This window comes from Quercus robur, chromosome 6 (assembly GCF_932294415.1).
Source record: "Quercus robur chromosome 6, dhQueRobu3.1, whole genome shotgun sequence".
NCBI classification, from domain to species: domain Eukaryota; kingdom Viridiplantae; phylum Streptophyta; class Magnoliopsida; order Fagales; family Fagaceae; genus Quercus; species Quercus robur.
This window is the reverse complement of record NC_065539.1, coordinates 17994851-18017878: the sequence shown is the minus strand read 5'-3', so window position 1 is coordinate 18017878 and position 23028 is coordinate 17994851. Positions and strand designations below refer to the sequence as shown.

General features: G+C 33.9%; 2 protein-coding genes across 2 annotated transcripts; one reads left to right on the top strand and one right to left on the bottom strand.

The window, feature by feature from the left end:
- Window positions 1–6926: 6926 nt before the first annotated feature.
- LOC126733070 (very-long-chain (3R)-3-hydroxyacyl-CoA dehydratase PASTICCINO 2A) lies at window positions 6927–10234 on the bottom strand. The gene is made up of 9 exons (XM_050436192.1): window positions 9744–10234; window positions 9533–9644; window positions 9382–9400; window positions 9178–9266; window positions 9015–9068; window positions 8393–8463; window positions 8231–8312; window positions 7325–7421; window positions 6927–7217 (listed from the first exon to the last, which is right to left on the bottom strand). Exons 1-9 carry the CDS (start codon window positions 9812–9814, stop codon window positions 7147–7149), a joined length of 666 nt encoding a protein of 221 aa, XP_050292149.1. The 5' UTR covers window positions 9815–10234; the 3' UTR covers window positions 6927–7146.
- A 5097-nt stretch (window positions 10235–15331) lies between these two features.
- Window positions 15332–22550, top strand: LOC126733069 (O-fucosyltransferase 31). The gene is made up of 10 exons (XM_050436191.1): window positions 15332–15625; window positions 16944–17006; window positions 17100–17181; window positions 17364–17434; window positions 17586–17674; window positions 17776–17979; window positions 18995–19250; window positions 20797–21024; window positions 21131–21328; window positions 22050–22550. The coding sequence occupies exons 1-10, from the start codon at window positions 15488–15490 to the stop codon at window positions 22257–22259; spliced, it is 1539 nt and encodes a 512-aa protein (XP_050292148.1). The 5' UTR covers window positions 15332–15487; the 3' UTR covers window positions 22260–22550.
- The last annotated feature ends 478 nt before the right edge of the window (window positions 22551–23028 follow it).

Sequence of the window (23028 nt, the reverse complement as noted above, 5' to 3'; positions counted from 1 at the left end):
TGGTATTGTGATAGTGTAAATATTGATTGTAAATAGAATGCAATATGATGGTATTGTGATATATCAATGTGCAATTATCAATGTGATGGTATTGTGATAGTGTAAATAAAATGCAATGTGATTTGGTACTCGTTATCAATGTGGTTTGGATGTTTTATGTTTGTGGCTGTTTTTATTTACTGTGTAATCAATAGCATGCTTGTTTACATACCTCTTAGACCACAGTGTTTGTGATTTTGTTAGATGAAGAAAAAAACCAAAGCCCAATTCTTGCCTCATTTGCATCTGTCCTCCTTGTGGGGGTTGCATTGTTAAGGAAATTGCGACGTAGACGTAGACAACTGCCTAGGGCGCCTTATGTTAACCATGCCGCCAAGAGAGAGGAATACATAAATAGTGTTCTGCATGGAACTGAGAGACATTGTGTGAATCAACTTAGGATGAAGCCTATAGCTTTCCACCACTTATGTCACATCCTCACTAAGGGGGAGCATGTACGCCCGACTATTCACATGTCTGTTACGGAGCAAGTGTTCATTTTCTTACACATTATTGGTCATAATGTGAGGTTTCGTGTAATGGGTAGTCGGATCTATAGATCAACTGAGACTGTTCATAGATACTTCAAGGTCGTCTTTAGGGGGGTCCTGAAATTATATAGAGCTCTAATAAGACTGCGTAGCGAAGATACACCCCCAGAGATAAGGAATAGCAGAAGGTTTTACCCATATTTTAAGGTAAATATTGCGACTTGTGTATTTTTGTAAATTGTGAAGATTTATGTAATTTTAAACCATTATGTCTGTCGAAAATTAGGATTGTGTTGGAGTAATAGATGGTACACATGTTCGTGCATCTGTGCCACTTGAAATACAAGGAAGATTTCGTGGTCGCAAAGATGGAACCACGCAAAATGTGTTAGCTGCCATTAGTTTTGACTTAAAGTTCACTTATGTATTGGCTGGATGGGAAGGCAGTGCACATGATTCACGTGTGTTAAATGATGCATTTGCTAGGCCAGGGGGATTTTCAATTCCCGATGGTATTATACGATTACTTTACCTTTTTGGTTTATTAGTTTAATAAATATTGTGCGTTTTTCTAAGCATAGTAGTGATTTGGTTTTATTTTTTAATATATGTAAGTAAATATTATCTTGGTGATGCTGGGTATGGTAATAAAAATGGAATATTGTCACTTTATTGGAGTGTGCGATATCACTTGAAAGAGTTTAGTGATCGTCCTCCTGAGAATGCGCAAGAATTGTTCAACCTTCGACACTCTTCATTGAGAACTACCATTGAGTGAGGGTTTGGAGTGTTGAAAAAACGTTTTCGAGTGTTGGATGCAGAACCATTTTGGTCTTTCCCAACCCAAGTGAAAGTAGTGTTAGCGTGTTGTGTGGTTCATAATCACATTATGGGGGTTGAACCAAATGACCATATTATGGAAGATGCAATGAACCAAGTAGAGTTTAGTGACCACCAACAAGAAACACAATCACGTCGGGAGTCCGTCGAAGATAGTAGATCATGGAATGCTAAGAGAGATGAGATATGCCAAGCCATGTGGTCTGATTATACCAGGAGTGGAGAGTAGTACTTTATTTAGATTTCTATGATTGTAATGTGTTTTTTCTTTTTGTTTTTTGTAAAGACAATGTATTTACTATAGACTTTTGGTGGTGTAATGAAAAAGTATTTTCAGCATTACATTGTTATTTGATGGTATTACATTGTCATTTCTAGTGTTAGCATGTTTCATTCTGTTGAGCACATTTATAAGCGTGGTTGTATGTGTGTTTGATTTGTTGTTCATGTTCTGAGCGTAATTACTAAATGCTACTCTCATTTTTAAATGTTACTCTCACTATACTATTTTCATATGTAGTAATGTCAAAGGGCAAAAAGGAAGTTAGCAGCAGCAAGCAATTTAGGTGGCTGCCACCCATGCATGAAATGATGCTTAGGATACTTACAGAGGAGGCTGCAAAGGGAAATAAGCCCTCTAGTACTTTTAGGGCTGGCTCCTTTGCTCTTGTAGCGAAGGAGATAATGGCCCAATTCGGGGTTGAGTGCCACCCGTCCTATGTTGACAATCGGATGCGAACTCTAAGGACCATGTGGTCCACTATTCAAACTCTTAGAAAGAAGAGTGGATTTGGTTGTGACGATAATCTGAAAATGATAACTTGCGAAGCTAAAACATACCAAGAAGAAGTTATGGTATGGCTTCCAACTATATTTTCTTAATATAGATGATAATATATGTTTTTGCCTTTTATATGAAATTTATAGTGTCATTCTTTTTAGGATTCCATTGCTTTTATAAGGTTTTTCAAATATTACTTTCATGTCACCTTAGCTATGTATTATATCTATACATACCTATGTGTTTTCATCTATCTATATGTGTATATGTGTCTGAGTTACAATTTTCTTTGGTTCTCTATTTGGTTGCTAATAAAATGTTGGAAAAGTAAAGAAAAGATTGATACTTTCTTTTTAAGGTTATTTTTTTAGTGGATTTTTTTCAGCAATGACTTGGGAATAATAGGAAATTAAAAGGACCCACTGTTTTCTTTGATCTTTCTATTTGGTTGCTAGGAAAAAGTGAAGGAAAGAAAACAAAGTTTTTGACCACAAGATTTGTGCTTGCTGTTGTAATTTTTTTTTTTTTTTTTTTAATTGGGCTCTCTTAGCAGTGAAGTGTGCATAATAGTAACACAATGTATTGACTTGTTCAATCCTTATTTGAGAGTTTTCTTGCATTACTTGTTCGATTACTAAGAAAATGTAGGAAAAAGTATGAAGTCTTTGCTTTAATTGTTATTTCATAGCCTTTTATATTGAATTTATGAGTGAAGTTATTATTGCATTGTTATATACGTTCATTTTTCCCTTACAGGCGCATTGAAAGCATGCAAAATATCTGAACAAAAAAATTGACTTTTATGATGAATTAGCGATTGTTGTGGGGAAGGACATAGCCACAGGTGGCTTTTCTAAGTCCTATGTGGATATTGAAAATGAGCCAGACAATGGGGATAATGCGGAGTTTGTTGCAGATAATATGGAGGAATGTGTGGTTGAGAAAGGGAAGAATGCAGTTGAATCATCTACCACTGGGTCGGGAATTTCCAAGTCCCGCAAAAGAGGGCGTGCACCTTCTAATACTGATGATAGTGTGCTGATTGATCTGTCTGATCAGCTGAAGGAAATAGCTGTCACTTTGAAAGAAATCAATCGGGGCCCGGTGGATTACACAGCTTTGTACAATGAGGTAATGGCTATGATGGCGGATGGATATAGCGAAGATATGCTCGCTACTGCCTTCGACCATCTTTGTGAAAATGAGAAGACGACACGTGGATTTTTAGCCAAGAATGCTAGGTTGAGGAAGCTGTGGTTAGATGGTTATTTGGTCTCACAAATTTGATTTGTTTATTTCTTGTTGACTGTGATGGTAGATTTAAGAATTAACTTTTGTTGTAGTATTAGTAATGACCTACCAATGTATTATATATGTACTCTTTTGTATTATTGGGATGATACAATTGCCCAAATTATGTATTTGTACTGTTCAGATACCACGAATAGGTATCATTTTTGTACACCATGGAGGTGTAATGCCAATGGTGAACGATTGATGTGGCTGTTTTTATATAAATATTATGGGTATATTCAAATGATTATGTTTGATGTTGAAGTGGATGATAATTTTTGTACTGTTACAGATATGTCTAGGCAATGCAGGTTCTTGAATTTGAATGATTATTTTTAATGTTGAAGTGGATGATTAGTTTTGCACTGTTACAGGTTTGTCTAGATAATGCAGGTGCTTGAATTTGTAACACATTTCATATTTTCCGTAAAATGATCCACAAACTAAACACCGGAATTGATTTTCTGTAAAAAACGAATTTCATTTTTCGTAAAATGTTTGACCGAACCAAACATGGGAATTGATTTTCCGTAAAGTATTTTCCGTAAAATGTTTGGACGAACCAAACACCGGAATTGATTTTCCGTAAAATGATTTCAGTAAAATGTTTGGACAAACCAAACACCGGAATTGATTTTCCGTAAAACGATTTCCGAGACAACCAAACAGCCTGAATACATTTTCCTTTTCCGGAAATTAGCATTTCCGGAAAATATGTATTTTCCGGAAAACATTTTACAGCAACCAAACACACCCTTAATCTCATTTCACCAAAATGATCTTGATGTTGTAACAATTAAATCGACTGGTCATAAGCCCGAATCAGACCACCAGATTGAAAGTTATCATTAAATCAAGTTTATTTAGTTGAGATGCACCATCACAAATTGAGTCCGACTATATGTGATTATAAACAATTGATTTCGATTGGTTATAAGTATAATCAATTTGAGATCAATGATGTGTCATAATTTGATTGGTTAGGATTTCATTATATGGTAGGGTTGCACACGCCTAATTAACTAGATAGTTAAACATTAATTATTTAATGAGTAATTTGTGCAATTATCTTTTAATTAGAGTAAATTTGGAACCAGTTAAGTCTGAAATGGGAGTGATTGGAGCCATTTAATGTTAATTGGGAGCTAATTTGGGACCTATTAATGTTAATTGTGCTAAAACCATTTTCTAACAAATGACCTCTGCTCACTATTTCATCAATATCTCTCAGAATATTTTGAATTTGTGAATGAGGTTAATTTTCCCAAAAACTAGACATTCGAGGCTTCAATTTGAGCACAAGAATGAGACAATTCCGATCAAAATTGAGTCAGATATGATTTTTCGAAGTTGACTCTACAGGTTATTACAGCAGCTACGGGAAAACTGAACTTTGCTTGCTCCTCACCCTTATCAATCTCCACATTTAATGCACCAAATTTCCCCAAAGTCTAAAATGAGGTCTAGGTTCATGATTCTTTGTCAACCCTCACTAAATGGTCTTCCATTTATATTTCCTCCACCACTACTATATAAACCCCTCATCTCCTTCATTTCAAAACAGAAAAACCCCATTCTCTTCTCTTCTCTTGAGTTCTAGTGAAGTTGAGTAGTTTTGTCATATCTTGGTCTTCCTGAGACTCAAGGTATTGAGTGAGACCCACTTTCCCTCTCCTAGCTCTTCTTTTCCTCTACCCTTAGAACCTCCATCAAGAGTCCCCTCTTCCACCATATGGATCTTGCATGAAGGTATAATCTCCTTCCCTAATTGTTTGTTTATGTTGTCATTATGAGAATTTAAGATTAAAGCATAATAATTTCCTTGAATATGTTTAAATGTTTTTAATTGTTCTTATGTGTTCTTCACATGTTCTTGGTTGTTCATCACATGTTCAATCATATCACTAGATTTAATCTTAAATCCACATCAAAAATATGAAAAAACATGTTTGTTTAATAATTCTTTCAAATCCTTGAATCTAGATTATCACCATCCACACAAGTTCACTAGAATTCATTTTTTAATCCAAATACAATACTTAATAAATTGAATTAGGGTTTATCACATACACACACATTAAATTCAACATGTAAATTGATTGACATATTGGATGATATGATATGAATGTTGGTCACCATAGTCTAGAAGACCGGTTTCACCGGGCAAGGTGGGTGCCTAACACCTTTCCACCTTGTAACATAGCCTCCGAACTTAGATCAAGGGTTAGTAGATCAAATGCTTATCCATGTAATTTTCGATTTTTAGATTGTAATTAGGAAACAAAACCATGTACTTTATCTTAGATTGTATCTAGGACCAAAGTCATGTAATTTTCCTATGATCAATGTAAATTCAATTACAGATTAATAAAATGAAGAATTTTTCAAATTTTGGTTTTCTTATTTATTCTAATAATTAAATAAGTAGCGACTCCATTGTAAAACCCTTAATCTAAAGGGGAAAATATAACTAGTCGAATCTCCATTTTGAGAGGCAATAATACGACTCCACCCATTCACGTGGGTTTGGCCCAACATCCCATAAAAATACGGGCCGGGGGCGAGGTCTCTCACAAATGTAAAAAAAATAATAATAATAATAATTGAAAGATATTTACATTTTTTTAGTAGGCATGAAACATGCCTATCAATATTAGCCACTATATCATGCAATTTTCAATTTGTAAACACATATATATAGGATGATCAATATACTACACTACTTTTAGTGTTTTTCTATTTTGTCTATAAAATAACCAAATAGTGTAATTTTTTACTAGGAAAATTATTGAAATGTTTTATTTTTATTTTTTATACATCGATAGTTGGGGGTGGGAATTTAAACCTTGATGTCTCTGATGGAAATATTATGAGGTAATAACTAGTTAAACTACAAGATTTTTGACAAAAATTATTGAAATATTGGAGAAAACTAATAATATATTGTACCTCACAGCGTATGGGATCTCAACTAGTTAATCTAATCTAAGTGTATATATGTGTGAAATTCTTTTCTAGAAACTTGAACCCCGACTTTTGCTCCACCTTACAAGCACTTATATTTGTGAAATGATCATCGCACTAAGGGTGCACGGTATTGAGTTAAGGTTAAACTACAAGACTTTTGGCGTGTTTAAAAATTGAATTGTAAACACCAGTTATTGGTACCTAAGTTGTTATATTATCCTGAAGGCATATTGTTGTTACGAAACTGTAGATAGTCTTTATTACATCTGATTATGTTATTATTTCCCCTCCCCAATTTTTTCTTCATTGGAGATAAAGTAAGAAACGAAGGAAAGTTTTGTAATACTTCAATGTTACATCCAAAAATAGCCATACAAAATCACCAAGATTCTTGATTATAAACATGTTTTGCAATAAAATGGTGAACACTATGTTATATAGACTTATGGTCACTGGATTTGTTTCTGAAAAAGATTAAGTAAAGACAAATTCATGCTAAGATTTGCGGAAAAAGATTAGGCAAAGACAAATTCATGTTGAGATTTGCGGTACTCATGGAACCCAATTTAGAAAATCATCAATTTGATAACAGATTCTGAATCAACACAAGGAAATTTTCTTCTTTTCTTTAATTTGAGAGCACTAAACCAAAAATTATTCTAGCTAAAAACAGCATTTTTATAAATAGAATTCCATTTCACACCCACAAGGACATTAAAAGAACTTTCTGCCATTCTACTCCTTCTTGGACTTTGAGAGAGCTTTCTTCCTTTGTCCAAGCATATACCCATACAAGTGAGGACTGCCTGCAATATAAAATGTCATTTCATCAATTAAGAAGTTTGCAAACAAATGAAATTAGCCAACTAGATAATGAGTTATTATCTTTCAAAGAAGAATGCTGAGTTCATGCCTGGTACATAGATTCCGAGTACAAGAATTGCAGCATAGAAGAAATCAAAAGAGAAGTTCCATTTGTTTGGCATCCTTATACAATACTTTTCAGATTCCTGCAAGCACCTCAATTTGTTCAGTGATCACATTCTTAACAAATAGTTTTATTGAAATTGCAAGTTAATTGTTGAAATGAAAATGCCTTTCAAAGCATTGTAAGCAGAGAGCAGAAGATAATCATCAAAAAGTCACCAAACTTAGTTTTCCCAGCCCAACTCCAATCTTTTTTTCCTCATGTTGACCATTCTTTGTGTGTGTCCTACTTTTAAAAATGAATGACAGAAATGATGAAATCAGCCCATTTAAAACCAGGTCAATGCTTGTCAAAAGATTGTCAAACAATCCATTAAATTGTGCAATATAACCCAAATGGGACTGTGGAATGCATATCTAACAGGCTAGGAGATTGCTTCTTCTCTTTTCTTTATCTTTTTTTGGAGGGGGTCTGCATTTGATCGAAACTCTCATACTCTCATAACTCATAAGTCATAAAAGTCCTGAATATGGGGCCAGAAAGAGACCGTGAAATATGTAAAAAGTTCTACAGACACAATCAACTGTTGCAGCAGTTTCACCATTAAGAGATACTTTTTAGCTTCACAAAATAGATGATGCAAGGAGCTAATTGATTTCACTGAAGTTGTTTCCCACACTCCAAAACCACTGTTACTGCACTTTGCAGCGTTTAATTAATACACAATTAAATAACACTTCAGTAGGACAACTTCATTTTGATATATACATGAACTAGTAATTTAAAGTTGTTGTAGATATCATATAATTCAGTTTAAGAGGTATATAGTTCTACCGAAACATATGCATTAGCAAACGAAGTCTTGCTTTTCTGCATCATTAAAATTGTTACCTTGATGAATGGCAGGGCAACATATATAAGACCGACTTCACTAGTGATGCCAGTTGGATACAACAACAAAAAGGTGCTATACCTGCATGTCATATATAATATTTTAATGAAACAAAGCAATCACTCCCTTTCCGTCCAATTGGCATAAATTACAGTCTATACCTGAGCCACAAGAGCCATGAAGGTGCAAAACCAAGCGCCTCCTTCAGCCCAAAGAAAGAATACCGAATAATCTGCAGTAACCAAAGAAAAAAAGGTGTCTAGTATTCTTTCTATAATACCATATGCTCCAATAAAGAAAAATGAACACCAGGCTTACACTATACATTCATTATCAGACTGCAGCATCAACCAACAAAAGTTGAGATTTGATTCAACATAAAAACCCCGTCATGCTATTTTGATTCTGGTCTACAAGATTTACTTGCACATCACCTAGCTATAAAAATAAAATTTTACGAAAGATTGGAATTTTCTTCATTCTAAATCACTGTAGTTTCTTCTCCTAATTTTAAAGTGCTAAACAAAACCCAGATATTCAAACTCAGCCATACATATTTATAGGGTTCAATGCTCAGTAATTTTTTCATACAGCTGGGGTTTTATTTGTACCACGTCACCACTAATGGTACAGTAATTTTTTCATATAGGTGGTGTTTAGAAATTTGTACCACTTTACCACTAATCCTTTTATTGGTAACAGTTTGACACATACATAAAAACAGAACAAAACAGGAACCCAAGAATGCAGTTGGAATAAAACTGAAAATCATGTAACACTTGCCTCCGTGATGGACCAGCTGATGACTAGGGAGGTCACAAGTATGTGAGTCTGAGTCTGCCAAAATCATAAACTACACATCACATATAGTCTAAAATAATAAAAACAATATTTTGACAATTGGGTATTACAAAAGAAATGCATTCATTCATTCATTGATTCAAACCTGAGGGAAACTCCACAAGATGAACCAAGTCAAATACAACCTTGAAGCTATCTGTGGCAATGTTGCTGATACTGGAGATCTCACCAGACCTGTTTTTAAAAAAAAATTGGTAACAACAAAAACAAAAAGTATTGGTTTTGGTTTTGGTTTAAAATAAAAACATGATCTTTAGGGAACATTATTGATGAACAGAACAAAACTCACCTACTAGACTATGAAAAATCTGTTTCACCGGGGAATCCGAAACAACAACAACCAAAAGAAGTTAAGAAACTTAAACATGTGCAAACCAGAAGTGAGTGAATCTGAGACTATTTGAATTGGGAAAGTAATAATTAAAATAGTAGAACAGAACCTCCAAGATGGCGGCGGTTTGAGCAAGCTGAAGGGGTCTTTCAACGGCAGAGTAGACGTGTTGATGCCCTGACTCTCTCACTGTCTTCACAGCAAGGTACAATACTTGAAACCTGCACAATTTCCAATTACACACATGAAATTTATATATAAAAGAGAAACAGATAGAAAGAAACGGGTGTGAGAGATCTGAGGAAATTTTTGGGAAATACCATCCAACGAAGACGGTCCAATTGTAGACAGAGAGGTAAATGCGCCGGAGGAGAGATAAAAAACCCGCCATTAGAGAGATAGAGAGAAGAGAGAGATGGGTTGTTTGAAGTCTGAAAATTTAAGGAAATTGAAGAAGTGGTATTTATTATTGGTAGTGTTAGAAAGAGAGAGAAGAGAAGGGAATTGAAGAAGTTTGTTTATTTAGTATTTAGTACTTAACCCCTAAAAAACAAGAATTGAAGAGGCTTTTAAAAAAATCATAGAATTAAAGAGGTATAGGTGAGTAGCTCAACTACTTGGATTGGATCTCATCTATAAACTGAAAATTGAAAAACGTGTCTTTCTTTTCTATCTTCTTGGGTTGTTTTGTGTGTTTTTGAATTGCATTTGTGTTGTGTTGTTGCAAGTCGCAACCTCCAACTCCCAACAGTCCAACACCCAACGGATTTTAAAAGGGTGAGGGACCAGTCCGGACTCCATTCTTTCTCCGCTCCAATTTATTATCTTCTTCACTTCTGTAATTCTAGGTAGACATTTTAATATTAAGGTTCCATTTATTTTGAAGTAAAATAATTTTTTAAATGGTTCTTTTTTTGAGGTGTTTGTTTGCATGTAAAATATAGTCAAATTTGTAAAATATTTTTTGTTAATTGTAAAATTCTTTATAAAAAGTTGTAAAACGTTTTTTTTTTTGGTAAAACATTTTACAAAAACATATGGTAGAGGGGCTAAGTGATCTACAGAAGATGTGGGATGAAAAAGGCATCGGTAGGGGAGCGTTCTACCTTAAAGGGAAGCACCTACGAGTGCAGTAGTGGAATTTTGAAGTCATGTGTGATAGCAATACCAAACCAAATATGGCAAGTAGTGGGATTCTGGGCTAAGCATGGGCTAAACCTTGGAAATCTTAATTTCATAATGCCTTTCAAATCCTCCTAGCCATTATCCTACTACAATAATTCTTGCTAAAAAGAATGCCCATGTTATGGCAATTTCGCCCAAAACCCTATTTGGTGGTTAGGTCATCGAGGTAGCTGGTGCCGCCACTGCAATAATTGGTGCTAGAGGTCTAATACCGAAGTTGTTGTTTCGACCATCGGTGCTATAGTTTGGTCACTGGAGACACTACTTTTACAATGGCTGCCAAAGACACTATTTTGTCTACCAGTTCTTGCGATTCCTGAAGGTTTGATAATTGAAGTTGCCATTCTGGCCATTAGTGCACCGAAGACACCGCTTTGGAGGCGGTTGCTAGAGCCACCGTTTTGGAGGTCCGGTCACTAGTGACCAATGTCGAAGGTCTACTAATCAAAACTGCCATTCCAACCACTGGTATTAGCAATCCGATCACCGAACTACCGCACCAGTGGCTTTGTAGCTAAACTGTCGATTTTGGTGGTTTACTTTGAAAATTTTTACTTGTCATACCAAATATCTGAAAACATTTTTCTTCAAAACAAATGGAGTATGATAGTTAAGATGATAATTTCTTGCCGCCACAAGCATCGTAAGTAAAGAACTTCTCTTTGATAACAATAGATGTGAGAGATAAATTGGCCATCTGTCGTGCTTTCATTTGATTATAATTTTGATGGAATTTGGCATATCGAATTCTCCTGCAACCCTTTATATGATGTATTCATACAATGATTTTTGCTTTAAGATGGAGTAGGTTATTCCAATTAATTATGTGACATTTTTTTTAAGTGCATGTGGCGGTTCATTAGACAATTTTTATGTATTAAATTGTATGATTCATTGTATTATTTAAGCGAGGTTTACTTTATCTTGAGTAAGGAGATTTATGATTAAGAGTGTTATATTCTAATTTTTACGCTCTGTTTGTTTTGGCATTAACATTTTCTAGAAAACGATTCATTTTTTAGAAAGCACTCTCTGGAAAACTATCACATTTTCCGGTGTTCGGTAACAACCTTGAAAATGGGCTTGAGAATGTTTTCTGTTGTTTGGTATCCACAATTTTTATAATATTTCTTGTATAATTTAAAACATGTATAATATGTGTATTGTGTAAACCCACCTAATGCAATAAATAAATAAATAAATAAAAACTAAGAATAAATTTGGTTTTCAAACTAAAATCTTGACAACAGATACAATCAAAATTAGCTATCCAATTTTCACGATCTTAAATGCTCATCTTGCTTATGTATATGAATAGTAACGTACATAATATATAAACCATACTTCTCATAATTCAAAATAACTATTATAACCTTAAGTTCCATTTTAAATAGTTCAAAATTCCACATAGGCCAAATAGTTTTATTGACAAACTAATCTAGTACAAATAGTTTGATAAATATACCAAAAATTGTTATAGAACTGTTGACCGATCTGTGAGGAGAAAAATAAAATAAAAACCTTATTAAAGAACGGTGTTATACAGGGGAGAAGAAATAGGGAGAAAAAAGAGAAGAGAGGAAAATAAAGAAAGAAATCTATGGGAAGAGAAGAGACCAGAAGGAGTGATAGTGAGGGTGTGAGAATAGACAAAAACAAAGGGAGGAGAAGAAGTGAGAGAGTTTATTGTGAGAAAGGTTGAATGAGTAAAAGAAAATATTTTTTCCTAGGTCAGAAGAAGATAATATTTACAGGAGCTATGCACTGTGTGATAGAGAGATTGTTTTCCAATTTTTTTTTTTGGAAAACAACCTATAGAAAATAAGCTCTATTTTTATAAGAGTTTTCTATTGACTAAAGATAGTTTTCCGTTGACCAATCTTCTTTTATGCTACCAAATACTGAAAAATGTGGAAAACTATTTTTATAGAAGGTTTTCCAGCGAAACAAACAAAGGGTTAATTGGAAAAAGTTTGGCTACACACTTGGCTCCCGCTAAAAAAATTAATATGTTTATATATATTTTGAAAATCTAATTGTTGGATTGTATGTTACGGATATTAAATTTCGTGTCGATTGGATATTATTTACTATTTGATTCATTAAATTATTTTTTATTCATAATTTTTTAGATCACAAAAAATTGAAAGTAAATCATTTGATTGATAACATAGTTATTAATTTTTTATTTTCTAAAATTTTTTGCGAGTATATAAGATATAAAAAGAAAATGTGATCCAATAGTGATTTTTTTTTAAATTCATATTAAAAAAAAATGATATTGAGTTGAGTTGTAGCCTTAGGCTACAACTAAGTTTGTTGTCAAACTTTGTTATTTTTAATGAGAGAGAGAGAGAGAGAGAGAGAGAGAGAGAGAGAGATTGTTTGGTGTATGGTTATGTGAGAGCTTAGATGGCTAATGTTTATTGTCTACTACTTAGGAGATTGGTTTACAAAAATTAAAAGTTTTACGATGTTAGGGGAAATTGATCAATAATGTAAATCCGTGAATTCACAATTAATTAGATTTGTTTTTCTCCTTGGAGTTGGGAAAATATTAAATAGCCCACTTATTATCATAAAAGTTTGGGGGCAATTAGGAACTTTAGGCTAGGGCATAAATGGCATAAGTCTAGACCCGGCCTAAAGAACTATATTTGCATAGAGGCAACCATTGCAAATGAGGCACAATAGGTAAGAAATGTTAAAGATCTATTATTTTAAATATAAAATACTTAGAGCGCTATCCGGGGATGCCAAAAAAAAAAAAAAAAAAACTTATTTTGCATCCTTAAATACTACTTTATTTATTGGGTCATACTAATAGGTGCCCTTAGGATAATGTTTAACAATCTATTTTAGGAATGTTTTAACACAACTTTTATGGGAAATAGAAAAAGCTGTTGAAATATTAATTACTTTTTTTCCCACATAAAAACTTTATTTAAATGGATTATTAGCCATTGTCCTAAGTGCATTCGTTAGCATTTCCCTCATTTATTTTACCCATCCATTTTACAACTCACCTTACATTCCAAATTTTATTTTTACATACAACTCAATAAAATAATATAAACTACCGTTTTAAAAAAAAAAAAATATATATATATATATATAAACTACCTAATAAAATAATAAAAAGTATTATTCTCTCTCTATTTTCTCTTCACACATAACTACAAGATTAAAATAATATTTTTTTCCTTTACAATCTATGAACAGTAAGGTTGCATATAACTGTTCATAGGTTGCAATTTTTTTTTTTTTTTTAATTTACAAATCTTGATAGTGTGTTTTGGGTGTCTTAGGTTGTAAAATAGCAATTAGGAGGTGTTTACACCCCTGGCCCAGTTTTACTTGATCCATGGGCACAATGGACTGGTATAATGGGCTATTAACTACTTAATGGGCTGGGTCAGGTTGGGCCAGAAGAGAAAACCCTGGCCCATGACCCTACCCATGAGCAATGCCCATTTTGTCTTTAGCCAGCTGGGCTATCGGGTTGGGCCTAATGGGCTACCCATGTGCTTGTGTTAGTATCTTATTTTAATATTTTTTTATAAGGAAAGAATCAATTTTTTTTATAAGGAAATAATTAATATATTTTTATAAAGGAAAGCAACAAAGAATTTAATTCATAATTATTTTTTTTTTCAGTCAAATCTATTTAATTTTTTGTTTTGTTGATGGAAACCTATTTAATTGTTTTTATTAAGGTTTTAAATGTTTTTTTTTATCTTTTAATAAAAAAATTTTTAAATGGTTAATTCAAAGTTGCTAAACTACTAGAAAAATATATATTTAGTAAACTAAGTTACTAGAATTCTGAGTAATTAGGCTAGGCAACAGGTTGGGCCAACAAACTGGCGCTGGGCTACTGGGTTAGCCCACGGGGCGCCTATGGGCATAAAAACTAGTCCAAAACCTGACCCACTAAGCTAGTGGACTACCCATGGGCCTCAATAACAACGGGCCGAGCCGCTCATTAACCTGGTGAGTAGTCGGGCTACTGGGTTGGGCCATGGGCCATGAACTATTTGGTGATCTTTAACCCTTCCAATGCTAGTGCTTACCAACTAACTTTAAAGAATCTTGTTCGATAATTCACTCAAGTGGAGTTTGGTATAACTTAATTTCTTTAGTTTATTTTGTTTTAAAAAGGAAGGAATAAGGATAAAAGTATAGTATAACTGTGAAAGTTTACTCTTCCTTTGTGGCCTGTTGTTCACCGTTCTTATATTTAATTTTTAGCCCAACGTGACCAAACATTATTCCCAATTTGCGCGGAGGAGAGGCCCATGGAGAATGATATCTCAATAAAGGTTGCTGTAGTGTAGTAGTGTCGGTAGTTCAAGAAATATATAAAAGTGAATCCAATAAAGTTCGCAGTTTTACACACACCTTTCACCCATTCCAACGGTCAAATCTATCAACCTTTATTTTTTTACTTTGTTCCCAAAATGATCTGTGACTCACAGAAAGCAGCACTGTCGGATTCCTTTTCTAACGTACAAATTATATTATCTCAAAAAAAAAAAAAACCGTACAAATTATAGAACAAAAGCAGGAAAAGAAAAACCTCATTCCCATTTTCTCTTTTATCCACTGGGTCCCACTCACAAAAGACACAGATATTACACTTACACACACCCCATATTCGTTTCCAAGAAGTGTCCACGTGTCCTGGTTTCTAAGAGTGAACCTTTTACTCTCTCTATCAGACTGAGACCGACAAGACACAGAAACTATTAATGGCTTTGTAATTTTATAGCTAAGCCTCTTCACTTTAGATCAGATACAACCACATTTATAAGTTCTGTGACTTTGTAGAGAGGGTAAAGGGTGCTCTTTTCCACAGCCAAGCAAAAACCCAGTTGGGATGATGAGGCTTCTGCTCCAGTGTCAGCCTCATAGAGGAAGAGGAGGAGCACTGGCTGGACTTTTTGTTCTGATTTTTCCAGTGTTCTTGACTAGTTTCTTCAGCCCATTGGGCCATGCCTCGCCTTCCATGTTCACGGTAAGTTCACACTCTTTGGATCATTCATCATCATGTTTTTCTTTATTTTAAGACCCTTTTTTTTGTTCTTTAACAAAAACAAAAGCAAAGTACTATTTATTGGAATAATTTTTCTTTTGTAGTATGCTTCTTAATGTGACAGTAAGTGGGTCATTGAAAGTTTCCCGGGAAAGCTGTCTTTGTTCTATAGTCCCTAAAAAATGTTTACTGGGAGTGAATATTCTGGGTGTGTAATGTTTCAGAAAAGGGTATGGATTAACTCTTTTGGATTAATAGGGAGTGAGTTTAATTTATGCCAAAAAGTGAATAGAATGATTGGGTGGTTGTTATATTTTTAAGTGGATGAGGTTGAAATAAGTCATAAATAAGAGAAGATAAAGTTAAATTTGACTAGGAAGTGTTTGGATTTGTTGACTTGAACCGGTTGATTCTACTCAGATTGCGAACCAACTGAGAATCTATGATATATAAGGACTTCCCATCTGGCCTTAGGAAGTTTAGAGATTATTTGTATTTAAATTAAATGATATGTTGTTATTATGAATAGTCACCTAAAAAGGAAAGGATCGAAGCAAGAACGGTCTGTGGTTTACATTGTTGGAAACCCTGAATGATGAGCTAATGAGTTTCACATCAATGATTGAAAGTTTGGAAAGATTAGTACTGACCATTTGCTGATTTCGGGGATTTTTTTTTTTTTTTTTTTGGGGTCAAATTTTTTAATATCTACAAGGTGCAAATTTCTGAATGGTTATTGAAGTTAAAAGATATAACAGTTAATAACAATTGTTCTAAATAGTAATTTGACTATTAATAACAATGATAATAGTTTGTTAAGAAAATTCATCCATACATATATATGGAAGTTATCTTCTCTCCACACAAAACTCTCACTGATGTTGGCATTTATGCATAAAACTCAATATATTTGAATTCTTGGTTTATAAAATTCAAAGAAAGAAAATTCATTCAGGGTAATCACTAATCAATTTTTAAATCTATTGGTATCACAAAATTTAGCCTTTTACTTCTGTTTCTTTTCTTAAATTATCACTTAGACTGAGAAAGAAAAACGTTTTTGTACTCAATAAATTATATTATTGATTTTGTTATAATACCATGAATTGATCTCTCTTTTCTTGTAATTTGTTATGCCTCTTCTATGTACTATAAATATTTATGCTACTTCTGTGATATACAAATCCAAGGATGGCGTAAACTCATACACAATCAGCCTGTTTTTAACATGGCACCGTGCCTATAAATTGCTCTTTTGAGGTCATAAATTTATTGTTTTATGAAATAATGGTGTTTACAGGAATGGAATGTTCCAAAACCAAGGCACTCACGTATTCTCAAGAGTGCTTTACAACGCGAAACTGTAAGAGTTCAGCTGCAAACATGCTTTTTAAGTACATTTATAGTTCTCTTTGTAAAATCCTCTTCATGTTAAACATTTTATTCTTTTCATCAGACAAATTCTCAGCATTCAGATCTCTGGATTCCTTTGGCCAACCAAGGATGGAGGCCTTGTGTTGAATCTCCAAAAACCCCTTGTAAGTGATCAGGAATAGAGTAACCATAAGAAGTTTACTTTGTGTTCAATCTACTGTGTGCTGTATGAAGTATAGAGACAGTGTGTGTGTGACCTCATGTATTGTTTTTCATTAATTATGATCTAGTTCTTTCTTTTTCTTTTTTTTTCTTTTTTTCACCATTGGCCCTTTCTTTCATGCAGCATTACCAGAGAAATCTGAAGGTTATATTCAGGTATTTCTTGATGGAGGCTTGAACCAGCAGAGAATGGGGGTATGTACCAAAAGATTTTCTTGAACATTTAATTATATGTTTAGAGGTGACTAGAGATCATGGATAACATTAAGTTTATCAGAATTTGAAGTAACTTGTCTGTTTCAAAAAGTAGTATCAGAAGCTAAGTGTTATTTTGTGTCTTTTAAAGATATGTGATGCAGTTGCAGTTGCTAAAATACTGAATGCGACACTTGTCATCCCACATCTTGAAGTGAATCCTGTTTGGCAAGATTCAAGGTACTAGCAAGAACCATTTTGTTTTGGTTTTTCTCATTTCTTTATCTTATGGATTTTGGGAGAGGCTTATTAATGAAGTTGCATGATTTTTTCCTTTGCAGCTCATTCATGGATATATTTGATGTGGATCACTTTATTAATGTATTGAAGGATGATATTTCTATAGTTAAAGAGCTGCCTAATGAATTCTCCTGGAGCACAAGGGAGTATTATGCAACAGCAATCCGAGCTACTAGGATTAAGACAGCACCGGTTCATGCATCGGCCAACTGGTATCTAGATAACGTATTGCCTGTATTACAGAGGTTGGTAGTTTCCTAATCCTCTTGTTAGATTTATTGCTGAATTTTCTTTAAATCCTCTGGTTGTAAGCAATTTTGTTGATTACAGGGTTCAAATGTATAAAAGTATCACATCCATGGCTAATTATAGGCTCAAAGACTGTATCTTTTTCCATAAACCACATAATTTATTTGTGAACTGAGATGCATTATTTCGATGGAAGATCTAGAATCTAATGACTTAATGTACTTTTTAGATGTTAAATTCAGTGCACCGAAGGTTCAAGCAAATATAGAGTTTCTGATAGAAAAATATCACAATAAATGATTTTGGGTATTTGATATACTCTATTTCTTTAAATGATGGAAATATTTAAATAGAATTTCTGGTCAAATATTATAAAATGTTACGTCCAAGTTTCTTCATGCTTATTGTTAGAACAGCTATATCTTCCACAGGCCAAATAGTAGTCCTCTTATTCCAGAGTAGACACACTACTTGATTTATATTACCTGAAATTGTATTTTGAATATGAGACGAAGGACAAAGCTGCCTGCTTTTGATTAAGTATTTTAACATCTACATATGTAACATTTACATAGAATGAATGGCATTCGGAAACTACCTATCATTTTTCTAGTTCAGAGGTCTCCCATACACTAGAATGCCATTCCCATGGCAGCTCCGATGCAAACTACATGGAAATCTTACTGCAATCTTTATAAATTCTAATTTAATAATCTTAGATGGTTGCCACTTGTTTGTTTATGTGTATGAAGTAACTTTCTACTTGATGAAGAATGGAAGAAGGTTATCTAGTTTATTGTCTGTGAATGCTCTGGTATTGTTTTTATTTGTTTCCAGACAAGTTATAAAAAAGAAACAAAGCGGATGCTACCCAAGTAGTTAGATTCAATTTGTACCCTTCAATAATGCAATGACATTGCTTAGATATGGACTTTTAATTGTTTTCTGGATTTGGCCTTATCTCTAAATCATATTGTGTTCTGAAATTTGAGACACGTTTGTACGTTTCAGTTATGGAATTGCTGCAATTGCCCCATTCTCTCATCGTTTGGCTTTCGACAACTTGCCTATGGACATCCAACAGCTACGTTGTAAAGTTAACTTCCAAGCATTAGCTTTTGTTCCTCATATTAGACAGCTTGGTGATGCTCTTGTCAACCGTCTCCGCAACCCTTTGGGTAAAAATGGAGCACTTGGCACCAGCGACCTGCAGGAGAGCACAGTGGGGGCAGGGAATTTTGTGGTGCTACACCTTCGATTTGACAAAGTATGCCACTTCTCTCTCTCTCTCTCTCTCTCTATATATATATATATATATATGGGTTGGGTTATGTAATTTTAAGCAATGTTACACCACTCAATTTTTTATTTTATTTATTTTTTCTTGATGTGAATTTTGACAAATCCATTGTTGTAATATATTTTCTTCTTATTGTTTGCAAAATTTCAAAATGATCAAAAGATTAGTAACTTTGTCATCTATCAAAATTTTAATTTCAAGTTTTTTCATTTCAAAGTTATGCATAAAAAATGAGTTTATGGATAGAATAATAAATAACATCCAATTAACACAAAATTTGGCAAGCATGTTAAGAACATAGAGAGCATATAATCCACTTTCAATATATTAATCTAGTATAAAAAGTTATTAAATCATGTAACATTGCTTAAAGCTACCCCCAATGTTCCTATCAAAAAAAAGTTACCCCCAATGTAACTCTTCCTTAATATTACACCACCTAACAACTTAAAACTCTCTTTTGAATTAAAAATTTGAAAATCTCACCAATGAATTGCATAGTTTTAGTTCTTAAAATGCAAATCAAATTTTGGTTTACTGTGGAGGTGGGGGAGGGGGGGATTTGAGGAAATTAAGGGAGAGCTGGAGAAGGGTCAGTTGGTGTGGTTTATAGGCGGTTTTCAAAACTTTTTTCCGATCACCAGATGAGCTTATCATTTTGGAAAATAAATGCTGCCAACCACCAGCAGAAGCTGTGGGCTTGGTCATTTTTTGTTGGTTTGGTTGGCTTTGTGTACAGCCCTAATAGGCACTTCATAGTGCATTATGATTAAAGAATGATAATAACACTGTTCAAGCCATCAAACAAGCCAACATTTTATGCCTTTTGTGACTGTTAAAATGTTTTGGGTCAAATATCTGAAGACATTCAATCTGTACATCATTGGGTTGAGCTTGTAAACTTAAAAGTCTTTATATTGTTAAGCACTCAACAACTACTTAACTTTAGGATCTAGAACTATCATGGATTTCACACTGATATAAAACACAATAAAATAGTCATGAGACTTACCTGGATCCATTGATGCAATTCTCTTGAGATCCTTTGAATAATAATAATTCTCTGTAGGATTGGTTTCGCTTTCTTCACCCTTTTGCTGTATACGTTTAGTTCAGTAAGATTCAGTCTATGATGGGAAAAATTGAATACCTTAATGGATAGAGAGAGGACTAGTTTCCTAGTTTACTTTAATCTCCACCTTACCATCAAAGTTGGAGTCAGGAAACCACTTTTCTAATTGACCAATCAGATAAGACACTAATGGATATGTCTTTATATCCCATTAAACCTCTAACTTATCACATGTGCCTCATCATGTGGGCCACCAAATTAATTAATAAATTAGTTTAGTCTCACAGAGCTACCTCAGTGATTGAGTCATTGTTGTCATTTGAGGAAATCCACACCATTGGTTTTATGATCTTTTGAATTGTCCAGAATTTTTTAGTTTAGTTTATAAAGTTTTTAAACCTTGATTCCACGTTCTTGTTCATTAACCATGTCATTATTCAGGATATGGCGGCCCATTCAGCCTGTGACTTTGGTGGGGGCAAAGCTGAAAAGAAGGCTCTAGCCAAGTATAGACAAGCAATTTGGCAGGGAAGGGTCCTTAACTCCCAGTTCACGAATGAAGAGTTGAGGAATCAGGGTCGTTGCCCCTTGACTCCAGAAGAGATTGGATTGCTTCTTGCAGCTTTGGGTTTTGACAACAATACTAGGCTCTATCTTGCCTCCCACAAGGTTTATCATGTCTCAACTATTTTCTTGTCTACGCCACTTTTTGAGAAGTGAAATATATCTTTTTGCTCCCAGAGTTTTGATCTGTGAAATGGTTATGTTTCACAAGGTATTTGGTGGAGAAGCTAGGATTTCAACTTTGAAAAAGTTATTCCCACTGATGGAAGACAAAAAGAGCTTAACTTCCAAAGCGGAACGGGCCCAGATAAAGGGAAAGGCATCCTTGTTAGCTGCAGTTGATTACTATGTTAGTATGCACAGCAACATCTTTATATCTGCTTCTCCAGGAAATATGCACAATGCATTGGTGAGTATTTCTACCTGGTGTCATCATAGATCTAAACATTCAGTTAAATTGTTGGAAGTTATGCTGCTGTCTCTGCTCTTAATCAACTTAAAGTGGCCCATCCAGTTAGCTTGTTGAAGATAAAATTCTATAATGTTCCCATCCAATGGTTGGTCTTTGATGCACCACTTTATGATATGAGCGAGAAATTGGGATATGGCAATTTTTTAGACATCAGATCAATTAGGAAACTTTATAATGATAAATTACCACTTGTCCCAAAATTTTAAGCTGTTAGGAAATGGTAAATTAAATCATTATTCTAACCTCCTCCTCACATCTTAGGACAAGCTCTAATACCATAATAAATTACCATTTGTTCTAAAAGTTTTAGTTGTTTGGAAAGAATGAATTTAATCATTTAACCATTAAGAACTCGTTAGGACGGAAATTTGCCATGGTATCTACACTATTTTTTTTCTTGCTAGTTCTTCAGATTGCTTTTGCTAAACTTTAGTAGATTCATTTGTAAAACACAGAATTTCATTGTCATTAACTGAAGCCATTGAATTGAAGTTGAAAAAACATGCGCCAAAAGTTATTCAAGGTGTTCTCTTGCAATAATTTTCTGACTTAATCAAAAGTTTAAGAGAATTTTTTACAAATTTAATGTGCCATATATTCTTATTCAGTATTCTGCACTGCAGAATCCATAAGACAATGACATTTGTGATTTTTACAGGTGGGACATCGAACTTATGAAAACCTGAAAACTATAAGGCCGAATATGGCATTGTTGGGCCAACTCTTCCTAAATAAAAGCATGAGTTGGTCAGATTTCCAGCAGTCAGTGTTAGAAGGGCATGAAAACAGACAAGGGCAGATCAGATTAAGAAAACCAAAGCAGTCCATATATACATATCCTGCTCCTGATTGCATATGCCACAGTTGATTTATTTAATTAAGGATGTGAGCTGTCTCTATTTTATGATTTATCACTTCAACTATTATTTGTGGCTTCTAGCATGTAATATAATGGCAAATAAGTCACAATCCCATCTCCTATTCATAGGCCTGTTCATGTAATGATTGCAGTATAGGTTTACGGTGGTCATTAAGGATGGGAGAGTGATGTTAAGGATGAGTTTGTAATCATTAATTTCTTCTGAATGATTAAAGTTACTGGACAACACTTTTCAAGATAGAACAATTTTATGATTAATCAGTTTACCATTCCAATTCATCTGCAGTATGTAAGCTCAAGTTTTTACTTGTCATATTTTCACGAAGTACCATTCATTGGTGGAGAGATTTGATTCTTCTCCTTTGCTTGGCCGAGATAACTCAAAAATCTGCATGGAAGATTGATCTTGAAATTGCACTGATCTCATAGTGCAAGAAAAAAAAATCGCGTTACCTTGTAAAAATGGCTTGCAGTATCAAAGAAGAAAATTTATTTTCCCATATCAAATGGAAGATTATGAATATGAAATATAATGGGAGTGATTGTAGGCTTGTAGCAGTAGAACAAGATATTACTAGGTGATTATATCACACTGCGGCTTTGTAGTTTTAAATTAAATTAAAATGAACACTTTGTATGAAAATGTTCAATTCTAAGCTTTGCAGAACTTGATTAGTTCCAAATCCAATTTTCACAATAAAAGATGTTTCCTGGGCTGTGTATTATCGTATCTGCAATTCTATAAACAAAACAGGAT

What these genes read in the sequence shown, in the direction of transcription:
- LOC126733070 (XM_050436192.1), bottom strand. Translation starts at nt 9,814, where the DNA reads ATGGCGGGTTTTTTATCTCTCCTCCGGCGCATTTACCTCTCTGTCTAC. An exon ending in TGGACCGTCTTCGTTGGATG is followed by an intron (nt 9,645 to 9,743) that starts GTATTTCCCAAA and finishes GAAATTGTGCAG; the next exon opens with GTTTCAAGTATTGTACCTTG. An exon ending in TTGCCCTGCCATTCATCAAG is followed by an intron (nt 7,422 to 8,230) that starts GTAACAATTTTA and finishes AGGTGCTTGCAG; the next exon opens with GAATCTGAAAAGTATTGTAT.
- LOC126733069 (XM_050436191.1), top strand. Translation starts at nt 15,488, where the DNA reads ATGATGAGGCTTCTGCTCCAGTGTCAGCCTCATAGAGGAAGAGGAGGA. An exon ending in CCTCGCCTTCCATGTTCACG is followed by an intron (nt 15,626 to 16,943) that starts GTAAGTTCACAC and finishes TGGTGTTTACAG; the next exon opens with GAATGGAATGTTCCAAAACC. An exon ending in GAAATATGCACAATGCATTG is followed by an intron (nt 21,329 to 22,049) that starts GTGAGTATTTCT and finishes TGATTTTTACAG; the next exon opens with GTGGGACATCGAACTTATGA.